This window comes from Mobula birostris, chromosome 4, assembly GCF_030028105.1.
Source record: "Mobula birostris isolate sMobBir1 chromosome 4, sMobBir1.hap1, whole genome shotgun sequence".
In the NCBI taxonomy this organism is placed as follows: Eukaryota; Metazoa; Chordata; class Chondrichthyes; order Myliobatiformes; family Myliobatidae; genus Mobula; species Mobula birostris.
In genome coordinates this window covers 53356242-53369354 of record NC_092373.1, presented here as the reverse complement: position 1 = coordinate 53369354, position 13113 = coordinate 53356242, and the positions used below count along the sequence as shown (strand labels likewise).

Here is a 13113-nt window from a genome sequence, read left to right as displayed (position 1 = left end):
ACAGGTTGACCTTCACTAATCCGGCACCATTGGGACCTGAGCAGTGCCGGATTAGTGAAAATTCCGAATTGCAGGAGGATCACATTAAGCATAATCAGTGCCGGATTATCGAAGGAACTGGATTACAGGTAGTCGGATTTCTGAAGGTCAACTATACTGTATTCTTATTGTAACTTATAGCAATTTTCTATGTATTGCACTATACTGCTGCAAATTTCACGATATATATCAATGATAATAAACCTGATTCTGACCAACAGGCCGCAATCGGTAAGGCAGCAACACTTCTGTCATAATTATGCTTAACACCAGTGCCCCAAAAGACTGAATCTTTATACTTTACTCCTTGCACTGCCTCAAAGCACTGTGTAATGAATTGATTAATATGAACAGTATGCAAGACAAGTTTTTCACTGTACCTTAATACATGTGACCATAATAAACCAATTCCAATTATTGTCACCATCGAGCATTAAGAGCTGTCTCAGTGAAGTTCATTATAAATGTCAACCTAAGAGAATATAATTTCATCAAAGCTGAGACAAAGTAGCACAGTAACATTGATGCACGAGATTCAGTGGGACTGTCTGATACTTATGCTATTAAATTACAATGCCATAAGAAGCCCATGATCCATACCGATATAGAGGTAAGTATACACCGTCTGGGATGTAAACAACCAAATGTTGGTGGGTTACTCTAACTAATGATAAAGTTACGACAAATTACACCCTCTACATTTATCACATAATCTTGCCTAAATTTGACAAATAGAATTAAAAACAAATCAATTAAAATGGTGCATTGTATAAGTACACAAATTATTTCAGGTCATTCAAAGTGTATACATACCATATTTACCAATTTAAAAGGCTGTACTGATTTCATTCAAGGTCAAGCAGTTTCAAACATCTGTTCATACCTCAGTAATCTCCTGCATTATATTTATACATCTAAATGGCTCTGTTGATTTCAAGCAAGGTCAGATTTTCAAGCAGTTTTAATTAACAGTTCAGAGGTTTTTAAAGTCCATTTTCTTTTGAGAAAATTTTCCAGGAGAATTGATAACAGTGAGGAAAAGCATAAGTGAAATTGGCAGTTTACTTTTTGAAACAGTATATTCTTATTTACATTTTAGTTTTACTGTCCATCCCTTATACTAATTAAATTACATCAAACACCACCACAGAGATGAGACATTGCAAATGAACAATTGGATTTGCACCTTGATAATAATTTCTTTCCGTCACATTATAAAATGGCATTAAAATTAACAGAATGCTTCTTAGAAAAGGTCAACAATAATTCAAATGTATATTTTTATAGAAAGGAGGAAATATTTACAGTGAGGCAATTATAGAAAAAGTTTCAGAAGTATAAATCTACTATATTTATTTAACTATATGAAGTTTTTAAAAAATACCACTATGGTAACTTTTGCTCAATCCCTATATATAGACATATGGGACCTACTCTAAGATATTCTAGTGAGTGGGGAGAAAAAGATTTCCGACAGTATGAAATTAACTCTCTCATTACTTTTGATCTGCCTCAATGCCACTTTATGCAACCGCTAATTTGGTTAGTGGTTTGTTCATTGTTATAATTACTACAAACCAGCAATAAGACAAATCATGATGTTAATAATACCAACATTTTTTCTCTAAATAATTAGGAAGACTGCACATCGAGAACTATATTATTTATTTTTTTGTGTATTTGCTAATAGCATATATTGGAGGCATGTTATATGAATTCAAAAATTAGCTAAAATATGCAATAGCACCTTCTTGATGTAAATCTTCAATACTACGAAAAGATTTCAGTTGCTCCATGGGTCCATGAGTCAATTTAATAAATTAATATACCCACAGCTAATTTAGTGCACAGTGTAAAATCTAAAACTGGCAGGATCCTCCTCCCAAGGATATCCATGTTCTTCTCAACTTCTTTTACAGTAAGTGACCAAAATGGTGTTCTAGATTCTAGAAAATATTAAGAAACATTTATGGTTTTTCCATCTGTCTTTACAAAGGGGCTTAATATATTTTAGATGAAAAATACAACCAGTAAGCAAAATATCATTGTCACATATTGGAATGTTTGATTGTTCTCTTTTTGGAAAAAATGGGAATTGGTTATTTTTAACTGATAGATTTTAAAGACAGTTTAGAAAAGCCCCAGCTTCAAAGTGGGTTTATTGGTCAATTTCCTATGCATTCAAAATACATATTAGAACTGGATGAGTCATTTTCCGAAACATTGCCCACCACAAAGTTTAAAACTGGTTAACTGCCTCATCCTAGGTTTATAAAACCGTGATCAACTGTATCCATTTTGAGAATGGCAAAGATGATTCTTTCAATCCATACCTAAACAAGGTAACTAGTGATGTTCCACAGGGGTCTGTGTTGGGGCCGCTGATTTTTACATTATATGTCAATGATTTGGATGACGGAATTGATGATTGTGGCCAAGATAGGTGGAGGATGTAGGTGTAGAGGATGCAGACAGGCTACAGAAGGACTTGGGTATATAAGGAGAATGAGCAAAGAAGTGGTGGTGGAGGCAGAAATGATAGGATCTTTTAAGAGACTCCTGGATGGATACATGGAGGTTAGAAAAATAGAGGGCTTTGGGTAAGCCTAGGTAGTTCTAAGGTAAGGACGTGTTCAGCACAGCTTTGTGGGCTTCAGGGCTTGTATTGTGCTGTAGGTTTTCTATGTTTCTATGCAGTGGCAGATGAAATATAGTGTCAGGAAGTATATGGTCATGCACTTTGGTAGAAGAAATAAAAGCACAGACTATTTTCTAAATAGAGAGAAAATTCAAAAAATTGAGGTAAAAAGGAACTTGGGTGTCCTTGTGCAGGATTTCCTAAATGTTACTTTGCAGGTTCAGTCGGTGGTGAGAAAGGCAAATGTAAAGTTGGCATTCATTTCAAGGGGACAAGAATATAAAAGCAAGGATGTAACACTGAGCCTTTATAAGGAACTGGTGAAACCTCGCCTGGAGTATTGACAGCAGTTTTGCACCCATTATCTAAGAAAGTATGTGCTGACATTGAAGAGGGTTCAGGTTCATGAAAATGATCCTGGGATTGAAAGGCTCGTCATATGAGGAGTGATTAATTACTCTGGGCTTGGGCTGAGGATGTTCTACAAGTCTGTGGTGGCCAGTGCTATCATTTTTGCTGTTGTGTGCTGGGGCAGCAGGCTGAGGGTAGCAGACACCAACAGAATCAACAAACTCATTATTCGTAAGGCCAGTGATGTTGTGGGGATGGAACTGGACTCCCTGACGGTGGTGTCTGAAAAGAGGATGCTGTCCAAGTTGCATGCCATCTTGGACAATTTCCCCCATCCACTACATAATGTACTGGTTGGGCACAGGAGTACATTCAGCCAGAGACTCATTCCACCAAGATGCAGCACAGAGTGTCATAGAAGGTCATTCCTGCCTGAGGCCATCAAACTTTACAACTCCTCCCTTGGAGGGTCAGACACCCTGAGCCAATAGGCTGGTCCTGGACTTATTTCATAATTTACTGGCATAATTAACATATTACTATTTAACTATTTATGGTTTTATTACTAATTAATTATTTATGGTGCAACTGTAACAAAAACCAATTTCCCCCGGGATCAATAAAGTATTACTATGACTATGACTACTCACTAGAATTCAGAGGAATGAGGGGGGATCTTATTGAAACCTATTTAGTGCTGGAAGGCCTTGAGAGAGTGGATATGGAAAAAATGTCTCCTGTTGTGGGGGAGTCTAGGACCTGAGGACACAGCCTCAGAATAGAGGGGCATCCTAATAGAATGGAGATGAGGAGAAATTTCTTTAGCCAGAGAGTGGTGAATATGTGGAATTTGTTGCCACAGGCAGCTGTGGAGGCTAAAGCATTGGGTATATTTAAGGCAGGGGTTGATAGATACTTGATTAGTCAGGGCACGAAGGGATACAGGGAGAAGGCAGGAGATTGGGGCTGAGAGGGAAACGGATCGGCCATGATGAAATTGTGGAGCAGACTCAATGGACCAAATGAGCTAATTTTGCTTCTATATCTTACGGTCATATAGGATGAAAGGTTTAACATATGAGGAGCATTTGATGGCTCTGGGTCTGTAGGCACTGGAGTTTCGAAGAATGAAGGGGAATCTCATTGAAACCTATCGAACATTGAAAGATACATGATAAAGTAGGCATTAGAGAAAAGGTTCTTGTGAAACTGAAAGGTCTGAAGGTAGGTAAATCACTTGGACCAGGTGATATACACACCAACACACATAAAAGTTGCTGGTGAACGCAGCAGGCCTGGAAGCATCTATAGGAAGAGGTACAGTCGACGTTTCAGGCCAAGACCCTTCGTCAGGACTAACGGAAAGAAGAGCTAGTAAGAGATTTGTAAGTGGAAGGGGGGGGAGGGAGATCCAAAATGATAGGAGAAGACAGGAGGGGGAGGGATGGAGCCAAGAGCTGGACAGTTGATTGGCAAAAGGGATATGAGAGGATCATGGGACAGGAGGCCTAAGGAGAAAGAAAAGGGGGAGAGGGGGGAAAAACCCAGAGGATGGGCAAGGGGTATAGTGAAGGGACAGAGGGAGAAAAAGAAAGAGAGAAAAAGAATGTGTGTATATAAATAAATAACAGATGGGGAAGGTGGGGCAGTCCCACATCCCAGAGAAAGCAGGATCTCCCAGTGGCCACACATTTTAATTCCACGTCCCATTCCCATTGATATGTCTACTCATGGCTTCCTCTACTGTAAAGATGAAGCCACACTCAGGTTGGAGGAACAACACCTTATATTCCATCTGGGTAGCCTCCAACCTGATGGCATGAACATCGACTTCTCCAACTTCCACTAATGCCCCACCTCCCCCTCGTACCCCATTTGTTATTTATTTATACACACACATTCTTTTTCTCCCTCTGTCCCTCTCACTATACCCCTTGCCCATCCTCTGGGCTTCTCCCCTCCCCCTTTTCTTTCTCCCTAGGCCTCCTGTCCCATGATCCTCTGATATCCCTTTTGCCAATCAATTGTCCAGCTCTTGGCTCCATCCCTCCCCCTCCGGTCTCCTCCTATCATTTTGGATCTCCCCTCCCCCTCCCACTTTCAAATCTCTTACTAGCTCTTTTTTCAGTTAGTCCTGACGAAGGGTCTCGGCCTGAAACGTCGACTGTACCTCTTCCTATAGATGCTGCCTGGCCTGCTGCGTTCACCAGCAATTTTTATATGTGTTGCTTGAATTTCCAGCATCTGCAGATTTCCTCGTGTTTGCGTGATATACACACCAGGCTTCTTTCAAGAATCACTAGATTCTGGTATGGTTCCAGAAAATTGGGAAATTGCAAATGTCACTCTACTCTTCAAGAAAGGAGGGAGGCAGAAAAAGGAAAGTATAGGCCAGTTAGTCTAACCTCAGTGGTTGGGAAGATGTTGGAGTCAATTATTAAGGATGAGGTCTCAGGGTACTTGGACGCACATGATAAAATAGGCCGTAGTCAGCATGGTTTCCTCAAGGAAAAATCTTGCCTGACAAATCAATTGGAATTCTTTGAAGAAATAACAAGTGGGATAAAGAAAGGAGAATCAGTTGATGTTGTGTATTTAGGATTTCAGAAGGCCTTTGACAAGGTGCCACACATGAGGCTGCTTAACAAGCCTCAAGCCCATAGTATTACAGGAAAGATTCTAGCATGGATAAAGCAGCAGCTGATTGGCAGGAGGCAAAGAGTGGGAATAAAGGGAGCCTCTTCTGGTTGGCTGCCGGTGACTAGTGGTGTTCAACAGGGGCCTGTTTTGGGACTGATGCTTTTTACATTATACGTCAGTGACTTGGATAATAGAATTGATAGCTTTGTTGCAAAGTTTACAGATAATATGAAGATAGGTGGAGGGCAGATAATTTTGAGGAAGTAGAGAGGCTACAGAAGGACTTAGATTAGGAGATTGGGCAAAAAAGTAGTAGATGGGATACAGCGTCGGGAAGTGTGTGATTATGCACTTTGGTAGAAGAAATGAAAGGGTTGACTATTTTCTAAATGGAGAGAAAATACAAAAAAAAACTGAGGCACAAAGGGACTTGGGGTCCTGCTGCAGGATTTCCTAAAGGTTAATTTGCAGGCTGAGTCTGTGGTGAGGAAGGCAAATACAATGTTAGCATTTGTTTCAAGAGGACTAGAATATAAAATCACAGATGTAATGTTGAGACTTTATAAAGCACTTGTGAGGCCATACTTGGAGTATTTTGAGCAATTTTGGTTTTAGTATCTAAGACAGGATGTGCTGACTTTGGAGAGGGTTCGAAGGAGCTTCAGGAAAATGATTCTAGGATTGAAAGGCTTGTCATATGAGGAGTGTTTGATGGCTCTGAGCATGTATTCACTAGAATTCAGAAGAATGAGCTATGACCTCATTGAAACCTATCGAATGGTGAAGGGCTTTGATAGAGTGGTTGTGGAGAGGATGGTTCCTATGGTGGGAGAGTCTAAGACCAGAGGACACAGACTCAGAACATCCTTTTAGAATGGAGATTAGGAGGAATTTCTTTAGCCAGAATCGTGCATCTGTGGACTTCATTGCCACAGACAGTTGTGGAAGCCAGGTCTGTATGTATACTTAAGGCAGGGGTAGATAAATTCTTGATTGATCAGGGCATGAGGGATACGGGGAGAAGTCAGTAGATTGGAGCTGAAAGGAAAATTGGATCAACCATGATGAAAAGGCAGTGCAGACTCAATGGGTCAAATGGCCTAATTCTGCTCCTATATCCTACAGGCTTATGCTGTTATGATAAAGGGGAATGGATATGGAAAGGATGCTTCCTATAGTGGGGGAGTCTTAGACCAGAGGGCATAGCCTCAGAATTCAAGGACATCCCTTTGGAACAGAGATGAGAAGAAATTTTCTGAGCCAGAGCATGGTGAATCTATGGAATTCATTGCCACATGCAGTGATGGAGGCCAAATCTTTGGGTATATTTAAAACTGAGGTTGATAGGTTCTTAATTAGTAAGAGTGTCTAAGGTTATGGGGAGAAGGCAGGAAAATGGGGTTGATGTGGATACTAAACCAGCCATAATAGAACAGCGGAGCAGACTTGATGAACCAAATGGCCTAATTCTGCTCTTTTTTCTTATGTCTTATGGGCCCAAGGACCTGTTTCTGCACTGACTCCATAATGTGAGAAAGTAATCTCATGGGGTCTACCTTATGGAAGGAACTGAAAATTAAGATGTGATATTTATATACAGTGTAAACTACATGGATGATTCATATCTGATCTCATTTCACTAAATTATGTTTTTGCCAACCTATTGAAATATTGGAGAAGTGCATGTGGAAAATTACAATAATCATCTCAGATCATAGTGGGATCTTAAAATTATTCTACTGCATCATTATGATATAATTAGATACCAGAGAGTACAAGGAACACATCTGAAGTTATGAAAGGCAGTTTGACGAGGGTTTATACCCCAGTGATCTAGGATCAAACCTGAGCTCTGGCGCAGTCTGTGTAGAGTTTGCATGCTTTCTCTGTGACTACTTTGCATTTGTGTGGATGGCCTAGGCTTCCCCCACAACCCTAAAATATGATGATTATTGTGAATCGGCTGTTATAAATTACTGCATGTGGGTGTGGGAGAATCAGCATGGCGATGATGCGCACATGAGAGAGAATAGATTACTGGGAAATAAGTGGGGAAATGAGATTGTTGCGATTACTCGGACAACCAGCATGAATTTGACGTGCCAAGATGGCTTCCTTCCGTATAATAAGAAAATAATGGAAAATGTGAACCAGAAAATGAATTTCCTGAACTGTAATTAAAGTATTATCATTATCGATAACTGACCAATAGATTATTCAGTCCATTATATTGCACAACTGGAAACCATATCCTTCTATCACTCAGATAAACACAATATCTCATTCACTAATAAATCAATTATTTTCCACTGATAGTTGCTGACCGAAGTATTTTTGCTCCAGATGAAAATACCCATTAACATCTTGAAGAATAAATACACATTCAGCTATTTAAAGTAAACATGCATTAGCAAACCAAGTATAGATCACTAGCACAATTACTACCCAAGGAATTCTGAAGTCGATGTGTTCAGATTACTAGGACAATTTTCTTCATCCTCTGATGTAATAAGTTATATTTTGATCAGTTCTAATCATGACAATTACGTGATTACAGAATTGGATGGTTACTTTCCTTTTCCTCCTAGAGTAGACTGCAAAGTAGGAGCTGAGAAATTGGTAATTCAGTAGAGAGGAGGGAGATAATGTTCATGCCAACCTAGAAGATGTAGATAAGTCACCACGGACAAGAATTATGAAGCAAAAAATAGTTTAAGTATCTTGATAAAGGGCGTTAGAGTAAACAATGGACAAATGCTATAGTGACTGGTTGTTAAATTGACAGGATGGTGGAATGGATTAAAATGTAGCTTTAAAAGGGGAGCTGATGTATGCTTAAGGTACAAATAATGCAACGAGATTTGGGAGAGTGCCACAAAATGGAATGCTATGGGCAAATTACCTATTTTTTGTCTTATACTTTACTACATTTTTATGTTGACAGTCAATAAATATTTTAATCATCTATTCATAGTTGAGACAGAATATTGAAAGGTTTATTTAATCACGAGGGTCCATACATCATAGTGAATCCTTTGATCAAATATCTGTAAGAGCATACTTTGCAGATTGGATGATTTGATTGTAATCAGGAGTGAAAAAAAATTGCAAACTTTTCCCATTCCCACCAAGTCACAGATAATGGGCCAACTACAAGGCCCCAATATTACCTTAAATAAAATTCTTTAGCATAGTACAAGTCTTTGGATAAAGTTAAGGACCTTGTTGGCACAATATCACACTTAGCAGTACTACTACACCTATGGACCATTGTTCTTAATCAGCAATTCAATCACATGCAAATCTTTATTTTGGTACTTACCAATGTAATTAGAACCACTTAACATTCATATCTGGGATGGATTTAGTTCTAGAAATTTACATTCTCTTCTTGCCATTGAAAATCAGATTTTCATTTTATTAATTTGTAACCACTTCTGATTCAGTGGGAATATATCTGTCCAAAGTGCAACTTCATAAGAGTAACATGAACCACAGCATGACAGCATACATAATGTTTTACACCATGTTGTTGCATATTGGAGAAATAGTTGTGTCTTTTTTCCATAACGAAAGGAAAGTCATTCACCAGGCAATGCTTCCACGGTGGGTAAGTTAGTCTGTATATAGTATTTTTGTAGAAAAATGTTATCAAGATGTTTCTGAGCTAAAAATAGGGCCAAAATATGAACTAGAATAATTGATTTTGAATAAGATATTGCGTGAATATAGATTTACGGTAAGGCAGAGAGAAAAGTAATTTTAGATTGTACAACCTATAAGGTTGAAGGTAACATCATGTCTGTGAAACACCCTGGCTCACATTTTTACTGTTATGCTGTAGGTATTTCATTTTAGCAGTTCTGTAAGACAGCCTGTTCTGCTTTCACCCTTTTTGGTTTATTGTTGAAGTAAGGGATGCTGAGGAATGTGTGTCATCCAACTAGGACAGTGGAACGCGGAGAAGGTTCGAGAGAACACTGGTAAGGGAGAGATTTTGTGAGGGACACTAAGGTTGGTCTTGGGTTTTTGTTTTGTTTGGTGGGAGATGAAGAGAGAAGACGCCGGAGAGCACAGGTCGTAGGACTTGACCCGATGGGGGGACCGTGACTCGATGGAGCCAAATGCTGAGATCAACTGAGGATCAGTGAGTATGAATTTCTCGGATTTTTTTTCTTTACTGTCTCTTAAGTTAAGATTCATAAATATAATTTGTTTAATTGTATGCTGTGTGCTGTCTGTTGTTTCTTGGCAGTGAGTTGTAACAGGATAGTAAATTACACAGCATCCACACAAACCGGAGTTTGGGGTGGGAGAGCCGTTTCAATCTCACGGGTTTGGTGGGACTGGAGTGTGTCTTCCCTAGACTTACACAGCCAAGGAAGCCAGCGGGGTTTCATCTGTTTAGATTCAGGCAACTGTCTCATTCAGTGGTGACAAAATTGAGGAGCAAAACTCAGGGGGATTGGTTTACATTTTCAGATTTTTGTATGGCTTAAGGCAAAGTGAATGCAGTTAATGACACTGGGAAGTTTGCAATCCTAGAGCACCTGAAATTCTCTGGCCTTCTGCTGCTCATTGTTAAAGGAGAAGATGTGGTTCTCTTCTCAAGTAGACAGCATCTATAACTTTCCCATGGTGCATGTGCCACCAGCATTTTTCTGGAAAGACTCAAAACTGAAGAAATGCATTTTTGAGCATTTTTTTCAGTTCAACGTTAGTGACCATTGTTTAATTTCTACAAATAAAGTTAGCAGATAGTTCAGAACCCAAGCTCAGATGAGATATGCCTTGTTCTTCTGTAGTAGCTTTGATAGAGAGAGAAAAAGTGCAATAGGTGCTAGTGAGCTGATCTAGTAACTGTAATAAATGACATTTGATATCTATAGCATAGAAATGGAGCTTACATGTACAATACATAAGAAATACAAAGTTCACCCTGAAAAGTACTGTGAGAAACCTTTAAGGCAAATAGTTTCTCAAATCAAGCTTTTCATGGTACGGCAGTGGCTTATAACTTTACATGTTCAAAAATAAACAGTTTTTTTTATTGTCCACTCCACTTAAATATGTCAGTATAGCTCTTTATACTGTACTTTGGCTTTTGTTTGAACGTAACTAATTAGCCCCAGAAATACTGGAATTACTCTTTGGGCAGATTTATCCAGTTAACTGCCATAACCCCAGTCCACTCATGTTCTTTTTTAATACTTTCACCAATCATCAGCTGAAGTTGCAACAATCAGAAAAATCCCAAATGAATTTTTATGCAGCATTTATAATGGTAATCATTGTACCTGTGAATGTTGGTGACCTTCTACTTATGATCTTTTCCAAAAAGTTTCCATCCTCTGGATTCTTGAAACCAAGTAATAGCATGTAATGCTGTGTGAAGGCTTCAGACCAGTCAACAGTCTGAGGCAGGATATGATTTGTACCAGGATCTGAAAATTACCATACATCTCAATGTTGAATAATTTTTGGCGCAAGACCTATAAGTGTTCTCACTGAAATTATTTGTGCTCTGCACTTTGGAAGCAGTGAACATAATTTAAGAAAAATAAACTTAAATAATACCATAAGCCAAAAACTGAGCCACAGTCTTCGTCACAGGATCAGAGAGGGTTAGCAATTTTAAATTCCTCGGTGTTATCAATTTGGAGGACCTGTCCTGGGCCCAGCACGTAAGTGCAATTATGAAGAAAGCACGGCAGTGCCTCTTCTTCCTAAGGAGTTTGCAAAGAGTCCACATGTCATCTATAACTTTGACAAACTTCTGTAAGTCTGGCTGCATCATGGCCTGGTATGAAAACACCAAAGCACTTGAATGGAAAATCCTACAGAATGTAGTGGATATGGCCTAGACCATCACAGCAAAAGCTCTCCCTACCACTGAGCACATCAATACGGAGTGTTGTTGCAGGAAAGCAGCATCCATCATGAAGGACACCCACCGCCCAAGTTATGCTCTCATCTCACTGCTACCATCAGAAAGAAGGTACAGGAATCTCAGGACTTGCACCACCAGGTTCAGGAACAGTTACTACCCCTCAACTATCAGGTTCTTGAACCAAATGAAATAACTTCACTCAACTTCACTTGTCCCATCACTGAAATATTCTCTCAACATATGGACTCATTTTCAAGGACTCTACATCTCATGCTCTTGCTATTTATTGCTTATTTATTTATTATTATTATTATTATTTCCTTCTTTTCATATTTGCACAGACTGTTGCCTTTTACACACTGGTTGAATGCCCAAGTTAGTGCAGTCTTTCATTGATTCTATTATGGTTATTATTTTATTATGGAGTAATTGACTATGCCCACGAGAAAATTAAGCTCAGGGTTGTATATGGCATTCATGTTGAGAGGACTAGAATTTAAAAGCAAGGATGTAATGTTGAGGTTTTATAAGGCATTGGTGAGGCCTCATTTAGAGAATTGTGAGCAGTTTTCGGCCCATTATTTAAGAAAAAAATATTGAAGAAGATTCAAAGGAGTTTCACAAAAATGATTTTGGGATTGAAAATGAGGTGTGTTTGATGGCTCTGGGCCTGTAATCACTGAAATTCAGAGGAATGAGAATGGATCTTATTGAAGCCTCTCAAATATTATAAGTCCTCAATAGAGTCAATGTGGAGAGCATGTTCCTTATGGCGGGGGAGTTGAGAACCAGAGGAGAGAGCCTCAGAATAGAGGGCCATCCATTTATAATGGGGATGAGGAGGAACTTCTTTAGCCAGAATGGTGAATCTGTGGAATTTGTTGACACAGGCAGCTGTAGAAGCAAGTCATTGGGTGTATTTAAGACAGAGGTTGATATATTCTTGAATAGTCGGGGTATGAAGGGTCACAGCAGGAGACTGGGGCTGAGGAAAATGGATCAGTCATGATGAAATAGTAGATCAGTCTTGATGGGCCAAATAGCCTAATTTTGCTTCTATAACTTATGATCTTATGGTCTTTTCAAATCAGATTGATGGACTATTCTCCCAACCAGACATTGTTTTTAACTTTGAAAGTGACCTTTATAGTTTAATATCAAAAAGGATTGTAGCTATAAAACTCTTTGCCTGTTTTGCAATTAAATTTACAGGCAAAAGTGTGCAATATACCTTTATCATGACTCATCTATTTGTGTTACCACTTTAGGAGGCTTATGGATTTCCACGTCAGGATCCATCTGGACATCAATGTTCCTAAATGTCCTGCCATTTACTGTAAGCTTTCCTCTTACATTTGACATACCTATTTGCAACAACTCACACCTGTTTGGATTAAACTCAATCTGTTATTTCTCTGCCCACTTTTCCAAATAGTCTATATCCTGCTGAATCATTTGCCAACCTTCCTCACCATCAAGAATGCCACCAATTTTTCTGCAACCTTACTAATAAAAGCCCACTACATTTCCATATAACAAGAAACAAATTTTGAAA

General features: G+C 39.0%; 1 protein-coding gene across 1 annotated transcript in view; it reads right to left on the bottom strand.

Annotated features, from left to right (window-relative positions):
* LOC140197023 (spermatogenesis-associated protein 16-like) overlaps window positions 1–13113 on the bottom strand; it is a 123741-nt gene that overhangs the window by 38028 nt on the left and 72600 nt on the right. Inside the window, exons 7-8 of the mRNA XM_072256958.1 lie at window positions 10966–11112; window positions 1873–1985 (exon numbers count right to left, since the gene is read on the bottom strand). Coding sequence (XP_072113059.1) covers window positions 1873–1985; window positions 10966–11112 — 260 coding nt within the window. The remainder of the gene's footprint in view (window positions 1–1872; window positions 1986–10965; window positions 11113–13113) is intronic.